The sequence below is a fragment of the Hyla sarda genome, chromosome 5 (assembly GCF_029499605.1).
Source record: "Hyla sarda isolate aHylSar1 chromosome 5, aHylSar1.hap1, whole genome shotgun sequence".
In the NCBI taxonomy this organism is placed as follows: Eukaryota; Metazoa; Chordata; class Amphibia; order Anura; family Hylidae; genus Hyla; species Hyla sarda.
This window is the reverse complement of record NC_079193.1, coordinates 113089649-113111728: the sequence shown is the minus strand read 5'-3', so window position 1 is coordinate 113111728 and position 22080 is coordinate 113089649. Positions and strand designations below refer to the sequence as shown.

The following is a 22080-nucleotide window of genomic DNA, read 5'->3' as shown; positions in this document are numbered from 1 at the left end:
AGTGTACATGGGTGACAGAGGGGTGTAGAGGAGTGTACATGGGTGACAGAGGGGTGTAGAGGAGTGTACATGGGTGACAGAGGGGTGTAGAGGAGTGTACATGGGTGACAGAGGGGTGTAGAGGAGTGTACATGGGTGACAGAGGGGTGTAGAGGAGTGTACATGGGTGACAGAGGGGTGTAGAGGAGTGTACATGGGTGACAGAGGGGTGTAGAGGAGTGTACATGGGTGACAGAGGGGTGTAGAGGAGTGTACATGGGTGACAGAGGGGTGTAGAGGAGTGTACATGGGTGACAGAGGGGTGTAGAGGAGTGTACATGGGTGACAGAGGGGTGTAGAGGAGTGTACATGGGTGACAGAGGGGTGTAGAGGAGTGTACATGGGTGACAGAGGGGTGTAGAGGAGTGTACATGGGTGACAGAGGGGTGTAGAGGAGTGTACATGGGTGACAGAGGGGTGTAGAGGAGTGTACATGGGTGACAGAGGGGTGTAGAGGAGTGTACATGGGTGACAGAGGGGTGTAGAGGAGTGTACATGGGTGACAGAGGGGTGTAGAGGAGTGTACATGGGTGACAGAGGGGTGTAGAGGAGTGTACATGGGTGACAGAGGGGTGTAGAGGAGTGTACATGGGTGACAGAGGGGTGTAGAGGAGTGTACATGGGTGACAGAGGGGTGTAGAGGAGTGTACATGGGTGACAGAGGGGTGTAGAGGAGTGTACATGGGTGACAGAGGGGTGTAGAGGAGTGTACATGGGTGACAGAGGGGTGTAGAGGAGTGTACATGGGTGACAGAGGGGTGTAGAGGAGTGTACATGGGTGACAGAGGGGTGTAGAGGAGTGTACATGGGTGACAGAGGGGTGTAGAGGAGTGTACATGGGTGACAGAGGGGTGTAGAGGAGTGTACATGGGTGACAGAGGGGTGTAGAGGAGTGTACATGGGTGACAGAGGGGTGTAGAGGAGTGTACATGGGTGACAGAGGGGTGTAGAGGAGTGTACATGGGTGACAGAGGGGTGTAGAGGAGTGTACATGGGTGACAGAGGGGTGTAGAGGAGTGTACATGGGTGACAGAGGGGTGTAGAGGAGTGTACATGGGTGACAGAGGGGTGTAGAGGAGTGTACATGGGTGACAGAGGGGTGTAGAGGAGTGTACATGGGTGACAGAGGGGTGTAGAGGAGTGTACATGGGTGACAGAGGGGTGTAGAGGAGTGTACATGGGTGACAGAGGGGTGTAGAGGAGTGTACATGGGTGACAGAGGGGTGTAGAGGAGTGTACATGGGTGACAGAGGGGTGTAGAGGAGTGTACATGGGTGACAGAGGGGTGTAGAGGAGTGTACATGGGTGACAGAGGGGTGTAGAGGAGTGTACATGGGTGACAGAGGGGTGTAGAGGAGTGTACATGGGTGACAGAGGGGTGTAGAGGAGTGTACATGGGTGACAGAGGGGTGTAGAGGAGTGTACATGGGTGACAGAGGGGTGTAGAGGAGTGTACATGGGTGACAGAGGGGTGTAGAGGAGTGTACATGGGTGACAGAGGGGTGTAGAGGAGTGTACATGGGTGACAGAGGGGTGTAGAGGAGTGTACATGGGTGACAGAGGGGTGTAGAGGAGTGTACATGGGTGACAGAGGGGTGTAGAGGAGTGTACATGGGTGACAGAGGGGTGTAGAGGAGTGTACATGGGTGACAGAGGGGTGTAGAGGAGTGTACATGGGTGACAGAGGGGTGTAGAGGAGTGTACATGGGTGACTGGAGGGTGGACAGGGGAGACGGGGTCAGAGGGTAAAAGAGGGACAGGAGTGACAGAGGGGTGGACTGGGGTGACAAAGGGACAGATGGGTGAACAGGAGGGTGGACATGGGTGACAGAGTAGACTACGGGGGTAGACAGGGGGGTAAACATGAGTGACAGGGATGGACAGGGGAGTGGACAAGGCAGACATGGATGACAGGAGGGTGGACATGGGAGAGAGGGGGGGTGGACATGGGTGGGGGGACATGTGTGAGTGCGGGTGGACATGAGTGATGGGGGGGTGGACATGGGTGACGGAAGGGTGGACATGGGTGACAGGGAAGGGTGGACATGGGTGGGCATGGGTGGCAGGGAGGGTGGGCATGGGTGGTGGACAAGGCGGACATGGCTGACAGGGGAGGTGGACATGAGTGACCGGGGGGGAGGGTGGTTTAGACAGGGTTGAGAAGGTGAACAGAGGGGTGGAAAGGGTACGGTACCTTAAGCAAGCCGGCCCACGCAGCTTGCAGTTCCACAGCAGGCACGGGAGTCCGGCGCAGGTGCAGCTCGTTCCGCCCCAGGGCACCATTTTCGGCTCACTGCGCCGCAAGGGAGAGGGGGGACGGGGGGGGACGGAGGGGGATGCAGAAGACGGAGGGGGACGCGGGGGACACAGGGAACAGAGGGGAAAGGAGGGGAACGCGGGAGACGCAGGGGGACGCTGTGTGCGCAGTGCGCACGCAGACTTCCCTTCCCCCCCCCTGCGCGGTTGGGAATCACTGCTCTAGGGGTATCAAGGGTATCCTTGTAAACGCATGGACCTACAGAATAAAGATAAGGTGTAATTTTTACCGAAAAGTGCACTGTGTAGGAATGGAAGCTCTAAAAATGTGCAAAATGACGTTTTTATTTTTTATTTTCACCCCACAAATGTATATATATATTTTTTGTTTCATCGCAGATTGTTATGAAATTAGTGTCATTTCAAAGTACGATTGGGGATGTAAAAAACAAGGTCTGTGGGTCTGTAGGTGGAAAATTGAACACGTTATGATTTTTAGAAGGGGAGGAGGAAAAAAAGAAAGTCCAAAATGGAAATTTTTTGAGTTCTTTAGGTGAAAATAGGCTTAAGGGGCTAAGATGGTGTCATGGTTACAGGAAAGTGCACTGCGTAGAAACAGGAGCCCCAAAAACTGTAAAATGGTGTCGGCCCACAAATTGTGTTTGATCGTGGGGGGGGGACTACAGCTGGGAACGAGGCCCCTGCATTAACACTGTGAGAGCGCCTAATGCGCGTAGCGTCGACCTAGAGAGGTCGACTGTACTCCTCCGCACCATACAGTTCTATTGGAGAGGCGAGGAGGGGATAAGTTGTTTTCGGCCACAGATGGCCTTTAAAGGGGTTCTCCGGTGCCTACACATCTTTTACCCTATCCAAAGGATAGGGGATAAAATGCCTGATGGCGGGAGTCCCGCCGCTGCGGACCCCCGGGATCATGCACTCGGCACCCCGTTTGTAATCAGTCCCCGGAGCGTGTACAGGTGCCCACTGGGCCGGCGGCGTGTGACGTCACGCCTCCGCCCCCGTGTGACACCACGCTCCTCCCCTCAATGCAAGCCAACGGGAGGGTGATTACAAACGGGGTGCCGCGTGCATGATTCCGGGGGTGCCCAGCGGCGGGACTCCCTCGATCAGGCATCTTATCCCCTATCCTTTGGATAGGGGAAAAGATGTGTAAGCACCGGAGAACCCCTTAAGGACCAAGGACGTACTGGTACGTCCTGAGTCCTTTCCCTTTCTATAATGTGGGGCCACAACGTCATAGCGGGTCGGGCCCAGCCTCTAACAACGGCCGGGACCCGTGGCTAATAGCGCACAGCAGTGATCGCGGTGCCGCGCGCTATTAACCCTTTAGACACGGCGTTCAAAGTTGAACGCCGCGTCTAAAGTGAAAGTGAAAGCATGCCGGTTAGCTCAGGGAGCTGTTCGGGATAGCCGCGGCGAAATCGCAGCATTCCCGAACAGCTTACAAGACAGCCGGCGGGTGCCTACCTGCCTCCATGCCGTCCGATCGCCGAATGACTGCTCAGTGCCTGAGATCCAGGCATGAGCAGTCAAGCGGCATAATCATCGATCACTGGTTTTCTGTGAGAAACCAGTGATCAATGTAAAAGACAATGGACATAAATGTACTTACTGGTGCGCTGTTACTTAACGCACCAGACCAGAGTAACAGATCACCGGAGCCGGCCGGGAGCTAGTAAGTGGAGCTCTAGCGGCCATCTTGTCTCATCGAACCCCCGTGATTACGTTGTGGAATTTTGCCACAGCCGCATGATCAGTATTGATTACGGCATCAATACTGATGTTTGCCATTACCGGCCGATCCCTGGCTGCTGATAGCAGCCAGGACCCACATTGAATATAGTAACTGCAGTTTTTGTGGTCGCTTCATGTGCAGGATATAAACGCACATCCTGGTGTGTTAAGTACCCTAGACGTACAAGGGGTTAAATTGACCACTATACCTTTTCTTATTTTTCCATCTGTGGAGCAGTGTTGGGAGTTAATTTTCTATGCCGTGATCCGTAGTTTTATTGGTACCAATTTGGCAAAGATCTGACTTTTTGATCACTTTTTATGGTATATTTTTATGGGATGTGTTGTGACCCAAAAAATCATACTTCATAGACCTCCTGCACAGCCACGTTGTGAATATACTATGCTGGTAGCTAAGGCCCACAAGATAGTGCCGTAAAGTATGGCGCTCTTTGTGAAACTGTTAAAGGGTCGGTATTAGAAAAACCTTTTTATATGTTGTCCATCTTGGCTAAATATTAACCTTTCTAACACACTTCATAAAATAATTTTGATCGTATTGTACTAGTCCGCTAGCCAGGGCACGTCAACCTGTGTGTAGTGTACCCCTAACATAAAATTGTGTGCCGCTGGGTGGCATCAAATAGCGGCATGATGTGGTGAAAATAAAATAAAACAATTAATAGAAACAACAAACTGCCTTAGCCATAACTCCTAGCCAGGCCCCCCATATACATTTCATTTACATTAAAATGACCATAAAAGAAAGGGAATACTATATAAGTAGACACTAATATACCTGCTAATTGGATCACTACATTGATCTGTATGTTACTCATAGATATCCTGGGGGGAACTAAATGTAATCATTCCCAATTCCTAAAAATAAATATATAATTTAGTGTCTCCACGTGCAGAATTCTCCAGACTATTAAAATATAATATTGATCCCACACTGAATGACGTACACCTGGTCTTAAAGGGGTTAATACTGCTATAACATAGATAATAATAGTATTTAGCATTTATTATATCTGTAGCACCCTGTAGAAATGTTTTGGGGGAAAAACTGACTGGATTTTTCTTGTTGTATATTATTCTTACTGAATAATATAATTCTGTTTTAAAGGGAGGACTAAACGTTTTAATGTGGCAAAGAGAAGTATCCCAGTTGGTGCTGAACAGACGGCAAACTACCATATGATAGTATGTGAGCAGTCTTCTATGTTAAAGGATGAAGTAAAGTCTAAAATGTCAAAAGACGGTATATCCACATGTTCAACAGAGACCTGTCACGTTCATTCTCTAGGCCTACCAAACCCTGTAGTAAAGTTAAAGAAATGCAAAAATCTTGATCAGCTGCACTATTCTAGCAAGAGACTTGGGAACATGTTGACTACCTTGAACACACAAAACAAGGTCTCTCTTACTGACAGTGTAGCATTGTACAATGTATGCATATCTTCTAAAGAAAACGTAAGTCACAATGAAGAAGTTGTTAAATCCGCTTCAGCTGTAAATAAGCAAAATAATTTAAAGGAATTCCTTAAAGTGAAGTTCAATTTTAGAAAGCGAAAGAAGAACAATAATAGTTGTTCTGAAGAAAGGGATTCAGAAATAACACCGACTGACTGTAAATCTATGGATCTGAAACGTGAAGGCCAACAACACAGGGTGCAGTGCATAGCCAGACCTACATTTTCAAAGGCACACAATGGAAATCTAAGTGACAATTTGAATAATAACACGATCATACCAGCAGGGCAGAACTCCACTAAAGAGCAGAATAAAGCTGGCACCGATCACATGTGCAATCCTTGGGGCAGCTGGCGTAAGCAAATACCTTTTGCATCTGATGAGGAGATTAGTGACCAGGACTTTGATAGGTTTTCTTTTAAAACTGTTTGCTCTTCTAAAGTTTCTCAAACAAAAGGAGAGTGTACTGTACCATGTCAACGTGTCATACCATTCACTGGGAAAAGTATTTGGAAGTGTTCTTGCGCTAGAACTTATGTGACAGCCTTACCTCGAAGAAAACCTACTGATATCCAGAATACAGTCATCTCGAGTATTGAGGCTGAGCGATCACTGGAGATTTACACAGATGACATTCATTCACTGTATGAAGGCATCCAGGAAAGAACATCAGAGAATAACAGTGAAGTGGAATGTAAAAAGAGAAAGTTAGATGTTGAAAGCACCTCAACCTCCCATGACTCCACATTGGATAAATCACTTTCTAATGACAATAAAAGTGTAAGTGATGCACTAATAGATACCAGTGACCCGAGTCTTTTTACTCCTTTAACATCAGAACCCCCAAGGAAAGATATGAGCCTAGGTTGTAGCAAACATTCTGCACCTGGTAAGGTCCTAAATGATGAACACACATTTCAACAGTTAGAAAGAGAAGATACATCACAACTCCTTTCCTTATCGCCCTCAAAAACCGTAATAGACCTTGACCACAAAACAGTCGCTGATCCAGTCTGTTTTAAGATTATTAATGAGATGCATGAAGATGATCCTCTTGTGCGTAGAAACAATATAGATTTACTTAGTGAAGTCTGTTCTCTGTCCACTCCATTGGAAAAAGTTGACACTACTTGTGTCCTGAATGATAACTTACAGAGCAGCAATGATCCTTCAGACTGTGAGGCTAGCTCATCCAAATGTTACCTTTCTGAATGGATTGATAAAGGAGACCAAATACAATATGAAGCATGTGATGCCTCAGTATTTTGTGCACCAGCATCATCTAAAGTGTTTACTACCAACTATAATCTGGATTTGTTGAAAGCTTATGAAGAGGACGTACTGGTTGTCGATGTAATTCCAGATGATCCAGAGCTCTTTGGCTTTTCCGTTGGTGAAGAGAGTAGTTCTTCAGGGACATTTTATAACACAAACAATAACAGCAATAATAATGTGACTATTTCAAAACCAGACAAAATGTCATTGATACCTAAAGTTCAGAAGAGAGGAGTGTTTCCAGCCTATGAAAGGTAAGGTTATTTATTCATTAAATACAAATCAAGATAACAGTCCTACTAGGTTTATCTAGAAGAGGACCTGTGGCTAACCCCAAAAAAATGATGTTGCCATTTAAAAGGTTATGGTGCCCTAATCACAAACTTGATAGATTTTTATTTTTTATACAGCTTTTGATACATCCTCCTGTTCCCAATATTTGTTGGTTTATTGTTTGTTTATACAATTCAGGGAATATCAGGTTAGTGTAAACTATAATAATGAGAATGAATATAAGGTGGTGAGTGGGATTATACAGTCAGGCGGTGTGAATGTTGTACCTTGAGGGGCATGTATGCCCAGTATACAGTCCCAAACGCTGTAATCCTGCCCATTTTTAAAATACACTCCAGTTATTAAACTTTATATAGCTTGTCAGACAAGCTATAAACCCTCATATCTCAGAAACAGATGGGCATATCAAAAATCTGTAAACGGATGTATGACCAGGGCACCATAAACTTTTGATAATGCATTCTCAATTTTTTGGGTTTGGCCAAAGGTCCTCTTTAATATATATTTGACCAGGTAATCTATTAGGCCATGCTTCTAGCATGTCCTAATAAGCAAACAGCCATGTCCGTTTTGTTAGGTTCTTTCCTGCCATGGCAACTATTTTCAGCCTCGACCGTGTTTAGGAAGTGCAGATAGGTAACGGGGAGCTGTCATATACTGTTATTACAGACCGGGTCCTGTTGTCGACAGCGACAGTGCCCGTGGAGTAGTCTAAGCAGGGCTTGGTTAAAACTACTAGGACATTAAAGGGGTACTCCAGTGAAAAACATTTTTTTTTTTTAAATCAACTGGTGCCAGAAAGTTAAACAGATTTTGTAAATTAATAGTAGTAAGAAAGGAATGGGTGGGCACTGCTGAAAAACCACTATGCAAACATCTAATCAGTGTTCCCGGGTGTGGCTGGATAAGGTGCTGGTAACATACACAGGTAACAGTCCTGATAAAATCGCAATAGAAGAAGGAAATAATGTCCGCACTCACCATGCCGTAGAAAAATGGGTATGCTTAATTGGAGTCTTCAGAGTTCCATAAGAAGCAATATCAAAATACACCCGGGTGCAGGGAGGGGGAGCTGCTCCTGGCAAGGAGACTAGGAGCGGCTGTCAGGAACAGCCGCTCCTAGTCTCCTTGCCAGGAGCAGCTCCCCCTCCCTGCACCCGGGTGTATTTTGATATTGCTCCTTATGGAACTCTGAAAACGCCAATAAAGCATACCCATTTTTCTACGGCATGGTGAGTGCGGACTTTATTTCCTTCTATTGAGATTTTGTAAATTACTTCTATTTAAAATTCTTAACCCTTCCAGTACATATTGGCTGCTGTATGCTCCACAGGAAGTTCTTTTCTTTTTAAATTTGTTTTCTGTCAGATTACAGTGCTGTCTGCTGACACCTCTGTCCATTTTAGGAACTGACCAGATTAGGAGCAAACCTATCCTGCTTTTGACAGTTCCTGAGACAGACAGACAGGTGTCAGCAGAGAGCACTATGGTCAGACAGAAAAGCAATCTAAATAAATGTAACAAATTAAAAAATGTGGAATAAATAAAAAAGTGTTAGTGCGAGAACATGTCTATACTGAAGCCAACTAGGTGAATAAGCAATTTGCAAATGAAGGAAATGATACGTTAAAACACACAGTATAAGTTCTCAGGTCTCTGTTAGAATGTATCCGAATGGATACACTGTAACAGTCACTGATATCGAATGTTTTTGTTATTGTAAATGCATAGACACTAGAGGAAAGCTTTGTTGCACGGCACTGCTCACCAGTTTAAATCTTGTGGAAGTGCGGTCGGGCTGGCACGGAGGCGTCTGGCTCAAAGGAGGGTGCCCGTCTGCAGGTAAGTAGATGCTGTGTCGGTATGGCGGCTGGCACGGAGAGATGACCGGCCACGGTGGACGTGGTTGCCGCAATTTGAGTTAGTAGGAAGTATTGATGTGGGAGCAGTGACCGGCGTTCCTCGTGTCTCTGATGCGCTAAATGCGTGCGAATGATTGTGGTCTCAAAGCTGGGGGCTTCCAGCTGTTGCAAGTAGGGATGCACCGATATATGGGGAAATGCCGAAACAACAAAAAATTTGCCGATAATGACCCACCTCCCCTGCCCGCCCACAGCACAAGTTACAAACACTGCCAGTGCCAGAGGCGTAGCGTGGGGGGTGCACGGTGGGCCGGCGCGCTCTCCGAGATAGGAATACTTCTTTTTATGTATCCAGGCCGGCTCCCGTGTGTGGCTGCAGGCGGGGGCTGGCCAGAGCATATAAAAACTAATACTGTATACTAAAAACCAGGGGGCCTCCAGCTGTTGTGAAACTACAACTCCCAACATGCCTGGACTGGCAAAGGCTGTCCCTGGGAATTGTAGTTATACAACAGCTGGAGGCCCCCTGGTTTTTAGTATACAGTATAAGTTTTTATATGCTCTGGTCGGCCCCCGCCTGCAGCCACACACGGGAGCCGGCCCTGGCACATAAAAAGTAGTATTCCTATCCCGGACATCCCTGTGTCCCGAAAAATCTTTTCGGAACATAAGGATGTCCGCCGGTCACTCACCATTCCCCGGCCAGCGCGCGTCGTCCTTCGCTTTTCCGCCTCCATGGTTGTACTCACGGCACGGGACGTCCCGTGCGTACAACCATAGAGACGCAGGAGGACCGCAGGATCATTGCAGGAGAACGCACGCTGGCCGGGGCCTGGTAAGTGACCGGCGGCGCGTCATCTTTTTGACCCCGGGCCGGAGGAGCGGTGACCGGATCACTGTGGGGGCAGCAGTACAGACATACAGCCTCCAGCCATACACTGTATATGGCTGGAAGCTGTATGTCTGTGTGGTGGGGGGAAGCTGCCTACAAATGTGGGGGGGGGGGGAGCTGCCTACAAATGTGGGGGGAGCTGCCTATTAATGTGGGGGAACCTGCCTACTATTGTGGGGAACCTGCCTACTATTGTGGGGGAAATGCTGACCTAATGTGGGGGAGCTGCCTACTATTGTTGGGGAGCTGCCTGCTATTGTTGGGGAGCTGCCTATTAATGTGGGGGAGCTGCCTACTATTGTGGGGGAGCTGCCTACTATTGTGGGGGAGCTGCCTACTATTGTGGGGGAGCTGGCTACTATTGTTGGGTAGCTGCCTATTAATGTGGGGGAGCTGCCTACTATTGTGGGGGAGCTGCCTATTAATGTGGGGGAACTCCCGACCTAATGTGGGGGTGCTGGCAATCTAATGTGGGGGAATATAATCTAATGAGCGGAGCGCTGCATTTTACCAGAAGACGGGGAAAAGTCATTTTCGGTATCGGTTTCGGACGGGCTTTTTTTTTTTTACCCGTTTCGTTTCTGAAATTTCCATTTCGGTGCACCTCTAGTTGCAAGTCAATAGTTGGAGATATCCTGTTGGCATACAGTGTGAGGCTTGTTCTCAATGGTAGTATAATCTGCTAGACACGTTTCAAGGCCTCGGGCCTTTTCTTCAGTAGCGGTAGGCCGCCATACCGACACAGCATCTACTTACCTGCAGACGGGCACCCTCCTTTGAGCCGGACGCCTCCGTGCCAGCCCGACCGCACTTCCACAAGATTTAAACAGATGAGCGGTGCCGTGCACCAAAACTTTCCTCTAGTGTCTATGCATTTACAATAACAAAAACATTCGATATCAGTGACTGTTACAGTGTATCCATTCGGATTCATTGGATCTACAACGCTACACACTCTAACAGAGAACTGAGAACTTATACTGTGTGTTTTAACGTATCATTTTCTCCATTCGCAAATTGCTTATTCACTTAGTTGGCTCCTCAAATTCTCCAAAAAGGTGACATTTCCAGTTTCCATCGCCTTCAATGATCATGTGGTTTGAAAAAAAAAAGACAGAACTGAGAAATCTGTGTACCAAATAAAAAAAATAAAAAAATGTATAAAAACAATAGGAGCTTGAACAAAAATGACTTAAAAGCAACACATTTTATGCTGCTTTTGAAGTGTTTTTTTCCCCAGACCATTTTATGGCCTATGTGAACATACCTTTTCACCCTCTTTCTATTTTATGTATGTTATTTTCTGACCTACTTCTAGAATGTCTTGCAGAAATATTAGTGGTTACCTCCTTGTGTGATGTGTGGTTTACTGTATGTGATGTAGTTTATTTTTGTAAAATTGATAATCGGAGAAGAAATATTTTTGTGCACAATCAATGTATATAATTGAATAGTTTAATTGGTCTTTTATTATTCTAATGTTTTTTGTTTTTTTTCCAGTAAAATGTGCGTTAAAAGGATCGAATATGTTTCTGAAAGTAGCACTGATTCAATACATAAATCATTTAATGGTAAGAGCAGTGTTTATATTTTCTGTATAACAGCATGAAATGATTTACAGTTTTAGTTTTTAAATACAAAAATTGACAAAGAAAATTAACCCCTTAAGGGCACAGTCAATCTTGGCATTAACCCCTTCAGGACGTGAGGAGTACAGGTACGCCCTTGCATCCTGGTACTTAAGGACACAGGGTGTACCTGTATGCCCTGTGGTTTTCTGGTCACCGCTGCTCACCATGATTTTTCTGGGCCAGTCGGGTCTCTGGTGACCCAATGGCCCAAAAAATAGGGGTAATCGGTGCTGTCTGACCAATTGCAGATGGGGGTGGGGTGGGGGGTGTTTAAAGTTCAGTTCCCCCCCGCTCTACCCACCCATGCATGATGCGGCGGGAAGCGATCTTTCGTGATTTGCTGCCTCTGCATTATCTGGAGGGCCACAGTTTGGAGACCACTGTGCGGTGGTTTCTTAACTGTGGCCCTCCAGATCTTGGAAAACTACAACTCCCAGCATGCCCAGACTGTGCAAAAACTCCCAGGGGAAACTCACAGTCAACCCCCGCCCATGTGAATGTACCCTAAAAACACTACAACACACTTGCAGAGCAATAGAATAAAACACTACATGCACACACCCATAAAAATGTAAAATGTCTCGTACAGCACTGTTTCCTAAACAGAGCATCTAGCTGTTGCAACATAAATTCACAACATTGCCGGACAACCATTGACTGTCCAGGCATGCTGGGAGTTTTGCAAAAGCTGGAGGCACACTGTTTTGGAAATACTGCTGTATGGCGTACAGCATTAGTCAGGAATGAGAGCACCATGTACATTTGAGGCCTAAATTTGTTATTTGCATCTGAATGGCTGATGGTTGTAAGGGTGCATGCACACCACGTTTTTGTTATACAGTTCCCGTATAAAGTTTCAAGTTAAAAAAAACGTGCAGAACTGTATAGAAAACTGTATGCATTGACTTAACATTGTAAGGCTGGGTTCACACCACGTTTTGTTAAATACGGTCCCCGTATACGGCTGGGAGGAGGGGGGCGGGGCTTAATCGCGGGCCCGCACTCAGCCGTATTCGGGAACCGTATTTAATGTATGTCTATGAGCCGACCGGAGTGAACCGCAGCCTCCGGTCGGCTTTGTTTTCGGCCGTATGCGGTTTTCCGACCGCAGGCAAAAACGTGGTCGACCGCGTTTTTGCCTATGGTCGGGAAACCGCATACGGCCGAAAACGAAGCCGACCGGAGGCTGCGGTTCACTCCGGTCGGCTCATAGACATACATTAGCTAAGTACTGGAAGGGTTAAGAATTTTAACTAGATGTAATTTCCAAATCTGTTTAAAGGGGTATTCAGGATTTTTTTTTTTATTTGACTATGCTACAGGGGCTGTAAAGTTAGTGTAGTTCATAATATAGTGTCTGTACCTGTGTGTGATGGTTTTCTCACAATTCTTCTGTGATTTTCACCTCACTATTAATTTTTACCAGCATACAAAATGACTGTTGTCTCGGATTTTTCCCAACTTGCAATGGGGCCGAGACCTGACTCACTAGTCAGCTGATGACAGGGAGTCTGTCTGCTTCAATGTGTGGAGCGATCGCTTGGTGGGAGAGAGATCAATCTGCAACTAATGCAACAGCTGTAGGCACCCTGATTGAAAACCACAGGTCTTTTGAATGGATGCAGCTCATTTATGTTTCAATGGGTGAGGTGGCTGATGTGTGGGAGGGTGGAAAATGGAATTATGGGATTTGTTGGCAAAGAAGAAAACTCAAAAAGGTTCACAAAAAGCTAGCCACAGTGTTATGGTAATCTCACAACATAGCCATTTAGCCCCAAGACAAGCGCAGATCCTTCCTAAGCATGTCCATTACTGTCTGGCAGGTATGTGCTAATATCTCCTTATGGTGGATAACCCCTTTAACTTTCTGGCACCAGTTTACTTAAAATATATATATTTTTTTCACCGTGCTACCCTTTTAAAATTAAATGGGCATTGTCAGATACAAAAACTTGTGGTGTTCACCTTGGCAAAACGTTAACTTTTGTAATATACTTTTATAAAAAAATTTTTTTTCCTTTTTATAAAAAAAAGAATGGATCTGTCTCGTTATACAGTGTTTCGACATTTAAGAGCATTTGGACTGAAAGCCCACTCTGCAGTGACCAAACCTCTCATTAGCAGAAAGAATCAAAAGGCTAAACTCACTTTTGCTGAGGTGCGTGGTTGTGTGTGTGTGTGTGTGTGTGTGTGTGGACAGAGAAGTGGTCCAGAGTTCATTTTAGTAATGAAAAAAAGTTCAATTTATTTGGGTCTGATGGGAAACATTGTTAGTCAACAAACTGCAGAAAGACTGAACACTAAGGGGGATATTTAGCAAAGGATTTAGGCTGTTTTTTTCCTGTCTAAATTTGTCTCACAGAAAGTTGCAGTCTAAATGTGTGCGACTTTTGCTCTAGAGGATTTTTAGAACATGATGCATGCTAGTCTATTTTAGACGGAAATGCATTGGAAAATGCATTGGTGCTGAATTTATCAAAAGCGACTTTTCAGCAACAAGTCGCATTGGCTGAAAGTACGCCGAAGTGTCAGACCATGTTGGAGCAGGTTTAAATACAGTCTAAAGCATAGATCAGGAAGTCTGTGCATAGAATTTATCAAGAGCCGTGCGCCATTTGATAAATTAGGTGCACAATAGACCGGCCTAACGCTCTGTAGTTTGGTCTAAATTGATGCGGGACATAGACAGCTTTGATAAATATCCCCCTAAGTGTGTAAAGAAGTCAGTGAAAGGTGGAGGAGGAAGTGTCATGCATGGTTTGGGGGATGTTTTCTGCAGCAGGAGTTGGACCTCTCATACAGCTACATGGCAGAGTGAATGCAAGTGTGTATCAGACCAACAATAGCCTTAGTTAGGGAAATAGGGTCCCATGTAAACCCTTGATCAAACTTACAACCATCCAGCATAAATCATATACAAAAAATGTGAGGAGCTATTGCTCAGGATGTGCTATAAAACATAACTTTTAATATTATTTGTTAAAATTCCTTATATATAGTCAAGTGTCCAACTGAAAAGTTTTGATTTGCAAGTGGCGTAGGGTCAGTTTTCTTTTACAGGTCCCAGGTCACAATTTATTTGCATATTATTATCGGTGTGTTGTTTGGTATTATTGTATGCCACATGTGAAATCCCCTTGATTTGCAGGTATCATAGGACACCGCGTACATTGTAGGCTCCAGGTCACCTTACCCACACCTGGACATATCTTTATTATTTTGATATTTGGTTATTTCGGTTTAGTCTTTTCATTGTATATTTGTCTACCCCCTGATGGCACCAACATTTATCTGTTGGTAGAAATGCGTTGGTGGTAAAATATTGTAATTTCAACCAGAGTGGCTGTATACACACTTTGCCCTTGGTGTGTGGCTCCTCTAGGCTGGCTGAGCTCTGAAAAGCCCAGAGTGCGCCTTGAATTCTTAAACTCTAGACTGAGTTTCTGTACTCATTAATTTTCATTTGGACACTTGACTTTATATAAGGAATTTTAACAAATAATATTAAAAGTTATATTTTATAGCACATCCTGAGCAATAGCTCCTCACATTTTTGTAAGTGTGTATCAGAACCTTCTACAACACCACATGGTTCCTTCCTTGCGTTCATCACTCAATCAGCCAGCAGATTTCATGCAGGACAATGCCCCCTGTCACACAGCACAACGGGTAAAGCAGTTCCTTGAAACTGAAAACACTGAAACAATAAATTGGTCAGCCCAGAGTCCTGCTCTAAACCTTGGTGACAGTTGTGACCAAGAAACCCACAACAGTCACAGAACTGTGGAAGAGACTGGATGAAGAGTGGACCAAAATCGCACTAGAGCAGTGTGAGAGACTAGTGATGTCCTGTGGGGGGCGCAGATGTGCTGAAGTCGTTCAATTCAAAGCAAAGGCCTGTACACTTCCTACTGATTGCTGACTGTTGTAACCTTCAGAAAATTTACTTACACTCTTACAATAAATTCATAAATTGTTCTCTAATTTTGATCTCCAGTGTATGTGCAATCATGTGCCAAATCTGTCATATAGTCGAATTTTACTCAACACTGGCTGTCCATATATTAGGTTTGTCTTTTGTGACCATGAATATAACAGCCATGTTTTATTTATTGCAGTTAGATCAGCTCAACAGAATACATGCAACTCTATTCCAGAAACAAAAATGATTAAAACCCATGCAGAAACAGAAGAAAGCAGATGTCCAGCAGAGTCACAAGACAAGGTACATCAGAAATCTGTAGATGGTCTGCTTTTATACACAGAAAAGCCCATAATAGTGTGTCCTTAATTATCCAGATATAGAAATAATCTCTGTGGGAGACATTTTTCATTGTTGCTTTGGTAAGCAAAACTAAAGCAAAAAAAATTACTTCATAACTCACTTATGTGTGACATATTTATCGTGCTATCTCAGGGTTAATAAATTTGGCTCACATAAGCAAAAAACAATAAATCACTTTAAAAAAATCTCTTTTCTAGGTCCCTCTTCATTGGGGGACACCTATACTGATGGGTATATGCTCTTGCCACTAGGAGGTGCTGACACTAGGAAAAAAGTAGTCTCCTCCCTGGCAGGATATACCTGCCCACTGGAAGTGAGGTAATCAGTTTTAGCTAGTGTCAGTAGGAGGCAACACACAGGTCTAGGAGCTCCCCAGACCTAATCTTTTTTTATTATTTTCTAGTAAGGGCTGTTTTTATTTTTTATTTATTATTATTTTTTTTTTAAATCTCCCTTTTATTTTCCTTTTCAGGTGGGGGGTTCAGGAGCATGGCATTCCCTGTTCCCCCATATGCGGCAAAGGGACACAAACACAGTATGTACTGTCAACCCCTTATTGCCAATGGCCAGCGCCTGGAGGTTGTACCCTGGGTCCGGGTCCCCCACTGCCCCAGCTCGCCCCGCTATTTTAGCCTGGCATGATGCAGCATCGCCTAATGCTGGCTGAAGCCATCAAGGGGTGAGTATGTGGCACCTGATTTGAGTATTGACCCCCCCCTTTAGCGTGCTGCTCCGAGCCATCACCACTCCTGGGGCTGCCGCATGTGTTGGTCCTCTCCTCTGGCGCCCATTTGTCTCTCCTCTGGCGCCCATTTGTCTCTCCTCTGGCGCCCATTTGTCTCTCCTCTCGCGCCCATTTGTCTCTCCTCTCGCGCCCATTTGTCTCTCCTCTCGCGCCCATTTGTCTTTCCTCTCGCGCCCGCTTCTGTCTCTCCTCTCGCGCCCGCTTCTGTCTCTCCTCTCGCGCCCGCTTCTGTCTCTCCCCTCGCGCCCGCTTCTGTCTCTCCTTTCGCGCCCGCTTCCCTCTCTCCTCTCGCGCCCGCTTCCCTCTCTCCTCTCGCGCCCGCTTCCCTCTCTCTTCTCGCGCCCGCTTCCCTCTCTCCTCTCGCGCCCGCTTCCCTCTCTCCTCTCGCGCCCGCTTCCCTCTCTCCGCTCGCGCCCGCTTCCCTCTCTCCGCTCGCGCCCGCTTCCCTCTCTCCGCTCGCGCCCGCTTCCCTCTCTCCGCTCGCGCCCGCTTCCCTCTCTCCGCTCGCGCCCGCTTCCCTCTCTCCGCTCGCGCCCGCTTCCCTCTCTCCGCTCGCGCCCGCTTCCCTCTCTCCGCTCGCGCCCGCTTCCCTCTCTCCGCTCGCGCCCGCTTCCCTCTCTCCGCTCGCGCCCGCTTCCCTCTCTCCGCTCGCGCAGCTTCCCTCTCTCCGCTCGCGCCCGCTTCCCTCTCTCCGCTCGCGCCCGCTTCCCTCTCTCCGCTCGCTTCCCTCTCTCCGCTCGCGCCCGCTTCCCTCTCTCCGCTCGCGCCCGCTTCCCTCTCTCCGCTCGCGCCCGCTTCCCTCTCTCCGCTCGCGCCCGCTTCCCTCTCTCCGCTCGCGCCCGCTTCCCTCTCTCCGCTCGCGCCCGCTTCCCTCTCTCCGCTCGCGCCCGCTTCCCTCTCTCCGCTCGCGCCCGCTTCCCTCTCTCCGCTCGCGCCCGCTTCCCTCTCTCCGCTCGCGCCCGCTTCCCTCTCTCCGCTCGCGCCCGCTTCCCTCTCTCCGCTCGCGCCCGCTTCCCTCTCTCCGCTCGCGCCCGCTTCCCTCTCTCCGCTCGCGCCCGCTTCCCTCTCTCCGCTCGCGCCCGCTTCCCTCTCTCCGCTCGCGCCCGCTTCCCTCTCTCCGCTCGCGCCCGCTTCCCTCTCTCCGCTCGCGCCCGCTTCCCTCTCTCCGCTCGCGCCCGCTTCCCTCTCTCCGCTCGCGCCCGCTTCCCTCTCTCCGCTCGCGCCCGCTTCCCTCTCTCCGCTCGCGCCCGCTTCCCTCTCTCCGCTCGCGCCCGCTTCCCTCTCTCCGCTCGCGCCCGCTTCCCTCTCTGCGCCCGCTTCCCTCTCTGCGCCCGCTTCCCTCTCTCCGCCCGCTTCCCTCTCTCCGCCCGCTTCCCTCTCTCCGCCCGCTTCCCTCTCTCCGCCCGCTTCCCTCTCTCCGCCCGCTTCCCTCTCTCCGCCCGCTTCCCTCTCTCCGCCCGCTTCCCTCTCTCCGCCCGCTTCCCTCTCTCCGCCCGCTTCCCTCTCTCCGCCCGCTTCCCTCTCTCCGCCCGCTTCCCTCTCTCCGCCCGCTTCCCTCTCTCCGCCCGCTTCCCTCTCTCCGCTCGCGCCCGCTTCCCTCTCTCCGCTCGCGCCCGCTTCCCTCTCTCCGCTCGCGCCCGCTTCCCTCTCTCCGCTCGCGCCCGCTTCCCTCTCTCCGCTCGCGCCCGCTTCCCTCTCTCCGCTCGCGCCCGCTTCCCTCTCTCCGCTCGCGCCCGCTTCCCTCTCTCCGCTCGCGCCCGCTTCCCTCTCTCCGCTCGCGCCCGCTTCCCTCTCTCCGCTCGCGCCCGCTTCCCTCTCTCCGCTCGCGCCCGCTTCCCTCTCTCCGCTCGCGCCCGCTTCCCTCTCTCCGCTCGCGCCCGCTTCCCTCTCTCCGCTCGCGCCCGCTTCCCTCTCTCCGCTCGCGCCCGCTTCCCTCGCTCCGCTCGCGCCCGCTTCCCTCGCTCCGCTCGCGCCCGCTTCCCTCGCTCCGCTCGCGCCCGCTTCCCTCGCTCCGCTCGCGCCCGCTTCCCTCGCTCCGCTCGCGCCCGCTTCCCTCGCTCCGCTCGCGCCCGCTTCCCTCGCTCCGCTCGCGCCCGCTTCCCTCGCTCCGCTCGCGCCCGCTTCCCTCGCTCCGCTCGCGCCCGCTTCCCTCTCTCCGCTCGCGCCCGCTTCCCTCTCTCCGCTCGCGCCCGCTTCCCTCTCTCCGCTCGCGCCCGCTTCCCTCTCTCCGCTCGCGCCCGCTTCCCTCGCTCCGCTCGCGCCCGCTTCCCTCGCTCCGCTCGCGCCCGCTTCCCTCTCTCCGCTCGCGCCCGCTTCCCTCTCTCCGCTCGCGCCCGCTTCCCTCTCTCCGCTCGCGCCCGCTTCCCTCTCTCCGCTCGCGCCCGCTTCCCTCGCTCCGCTCGCGCCAGCTTCCCTCGCTCCGCTCGCGCCCGCTTCCCTCGCTCCGCTCGCGCCCGCTTCCCTCGCTCCGCTCGCGCCCGCTTCCCTCGCTCCGCTCGCGCCCGCTTCCCTCGCTCCGCTCGCGCCCGCTTCCCTCGCTCCGCTCGCGCCCGCTTCCCTCGCTCCGCTCGCGCCCGCTTCCCTCGCTCCGCTCGCGCCCGCTTCCCTCACATGGCTGATGTACCTGCGGCTGGAGTTCCGGTACGCCACTGCTGTGCAAGGTGTACGAAGTTGTAACCCAGCGTGTCCTATATGAGGTGACGGGGATACAATCCACGGCTCCTCAGCATCCCCGATCTCACAGGGGAGCAGGGTTTCTATCCATGGCCTCCCCTTCCTCCCACATGCGACAGAGGGCCTCAGTGATCGCCTATCTGGCTGTCTTCCCCTTTTCGCCACAATCTGGAGGTGTACTTGTTTGCCAGACTGTTGTCTGCATGGTTTCCGCCGCTGTCAGTCTCCCATCTCCGGGCTGCCGAGGGCATGGCTAGGTTTCCCGTACCTTACTGCTGGTGGGAGGAATCCGGATGGGGGATTGCTGCCAGTCTGCCAGTCTTTCATCTGCTGGGTCTCCTACTCCGCCAGGTTGCCCGTTAGATCGGCCGCACTCCGGTGCCACACTTTCTGAGGGAGAGTCTGATGGAGTGATCCTGTGCGATCAGGAATCCTATGCCAGTCGGTCAGATATTTGTCCGCATGTCTTACTACTATAATATGTCTGTTCAACTACCATATACTTCCCACACCAGGGATGAAGAAGTTCCAGTAACCTACTGTTAAGGCTTAGTCCCATGTGAGTCTCCCCATGTTGCTCCACGGGCCCTATACAATGCACCATGTACTGGTTTGCAGGGTTCCCTATTTTACCAGATCCCTCTCTTCATGTCTACCATTCTCACGGCTGAAGTCTGGTGACCCACTTTGTGTGTGGTTCTTTATGCGGGACCTGATGCAGCCATAGGTCCCTATGCCAGATAGCCAGCCTGTGCCCGCATGGTTTTCCAATCCACGGGGTCACCTCCCCCATTCCTCCCGCAGCTGCAGTCTGGTGACTAACTTTCCATGTGAGGTTCCAACAGGAGTGTGTCTCTGTGGGTCCTTTGAGCCTTTCATTGGACCTTTTTATCCCTGTTTCAGACTGTCTACATGTTTCCTGCCCCACATGCTTTCTTCATCTCTTGTGTCTGCAACAGCAGTCCTGGTGTGTAGCACCCTTAGGAGATGGGGTGTGGGTGTTTCCTGCAAGTTCCAAGGACTTTCACATATACAGCCGCAGCACTCTCTGTTCCCCTTTCTAAGAGTCCCAAGTTGTTCTTCTAGGGGCATGGTTTTGACACACTGTTGGGTGCTGACCCTGTCTTCCATACTGCTGGACTTTTGAATATCTGCGGTTTCTTTTGGATCTGTTGTCTTGGTACCCCACTACTATCATGAGGTATCCATGTATGTGTCCCTACGTATACTATGGTCCCTTTGCACGGGTGGAGCCCTCCTTCCTTTCGGTCGGAGGGATGTGCCTCGGGCATTCCTGTAGTCTTGTTTCCACAGGTCTGTGGCACCTCTGTTCTGGTGGGGGATCAGTCAGCTCAGTGCAGGCCTCTGGATGAGGGTTTTGGGTCTGTAGATGTTTAGATCATCGCTCTTTTGCACCAGGCCATCGATCTTCTGCACCAACCGGGTTCTGTAATTTTTTTCCCTTTCCTAGTGGTTTTTTGGTATATGCCTTCTGTGCTCGCCTTCTGCTTAGGCGTGCGCTGCTCACCCTGGCGTTTTTCCTGCCATGTTCTCTTGAATTGGTTGACACTTGATGGGGTTCTCTTTTTGTGCCCTTTTCCATTTTTGTTTTCCAGCCGGGATAGCCCTCTGTCTGGTTCTGGTGTTCCTTGGAGTTGATTTCCTACCTCCATGGTCCGGCCCATCTGGCTTCCTAGTCGACTCTTCTTGTTTCCCTATATGGACCGGGGGTTTAGAGTCTCTCCCACTTTGGCGTCCCAGTACATCTCCATAGACTGGGGATCTTCCGAGAACTCGGTTTCTGGGCCTCGGTTATCTCTGGCCAGGGTTCTCGTCAGTGGGTTCGGTCTCGGGACTGATTCCTCTTTCGCTGTTGATTGTACTTCCCACCTTTAGGGGACTGCTTTGGTACGTCCCATCAGTACTGGTGTCCCCAATGAAGAGCGATCGAGAAAAGGAGTTTTTTGTACTCATGGTAAAATCTTTCTTGTAGCCTTCATTGGGGGACACCGCACCCACCCATTTCTGCATTTGTCCGGATATTATTTTCCAGCTATTGGGTTTTTCATCCGGGATTCCTTTCTAGGGTCCTTCGGACATATTTCTTTGTTGGATTCTCCTACTGCTTTGTGACTACTGATTACCTCACTTCCAGTGGGTGGGTATATCCTGCCAGGGAGGAGCCGGCTTTTTTTTCCTAGTGTCAGCGCCTCCTAGGGGCAAGAGCATATACCCATCAGTATAGGTGTCCCCCAATGAAGACTACGAAAGAGATTTTGCGGCAGAACCCAATAAATGATTTAAGAACAACACTTTGTAACACCACCACCTCTCCTCTGGTTTCTGCTTTAAAGTCACAGCTGTGGTAAAAAAATTTGCAAGATATATATGTATATATAATACACACACATTTTTTTACGACTTTTTTTTGACCCACATTTGTTTTGTTAAATATTAATAAAATGGTTAAAGGGGGCTTGTATGGGAGTGTTTTTTGGAATAAACGTTTTTAAAAAGTAGGAATAGTAGTGGTGGCCAGGGCGTAGCGTTAGCCACCAATGATAGATAGCGCTAACTCCCAATTATTACCCTGGTACCCACCGCAACAGGGGTGCCAGGAAGAGCTGGTACCAACAGACCTGGAGTGTCGAAAATGATGTTCCTTGGCCTAGGCGGTAACAAGATAGGGATGGCCAATAACAATGGCCTTTGCCCACCCTGGTAATGTCAGGCTGTTGCTGCTTGGTTGGTATTTAGCTGAAAATATTGATAACCCCACACGTTTTTTGCATAAATAATTAAATATTTAAAAGAGAAAATGTGTGTGATTCACCCTTTTTTTTATTTTCAGCCAGATACCAACCAAGCAGCAACAGCCTGATGTTACCAGAGTG

At 49.2% G+C, this 22080-nt stretch overlaps 1 protein-coding gene across 2 annotated transcripts in view; it reads left to right on the top strand.

The window, feature by feature from the left end:
* TOPAZ1 (testis and ovary specific TOPAZ 1) overlaps nt 1–22080 on the top strand; it is a 326337-nt gene that overhangs the window by 9688 nt on the left and 294569 nt on the right. For both annotated transcript variants that reach the window (XM_056520122.1, XM_056520121.1), the window contains exons 2-4: nt 5183–7058; nt 11353–11423; nt 15602–15708. In XM_056520122.1, the coding sequence (XP_056376097.1) occupies nt 5183–7058; nt 11353–11423; nt 15602–15708 (2054 nt within the window). The remainder of the gene's footprint in view (nt 1–5182; nt 7059–11352; nt 11424–15601; nt 15709–22080) is intronic.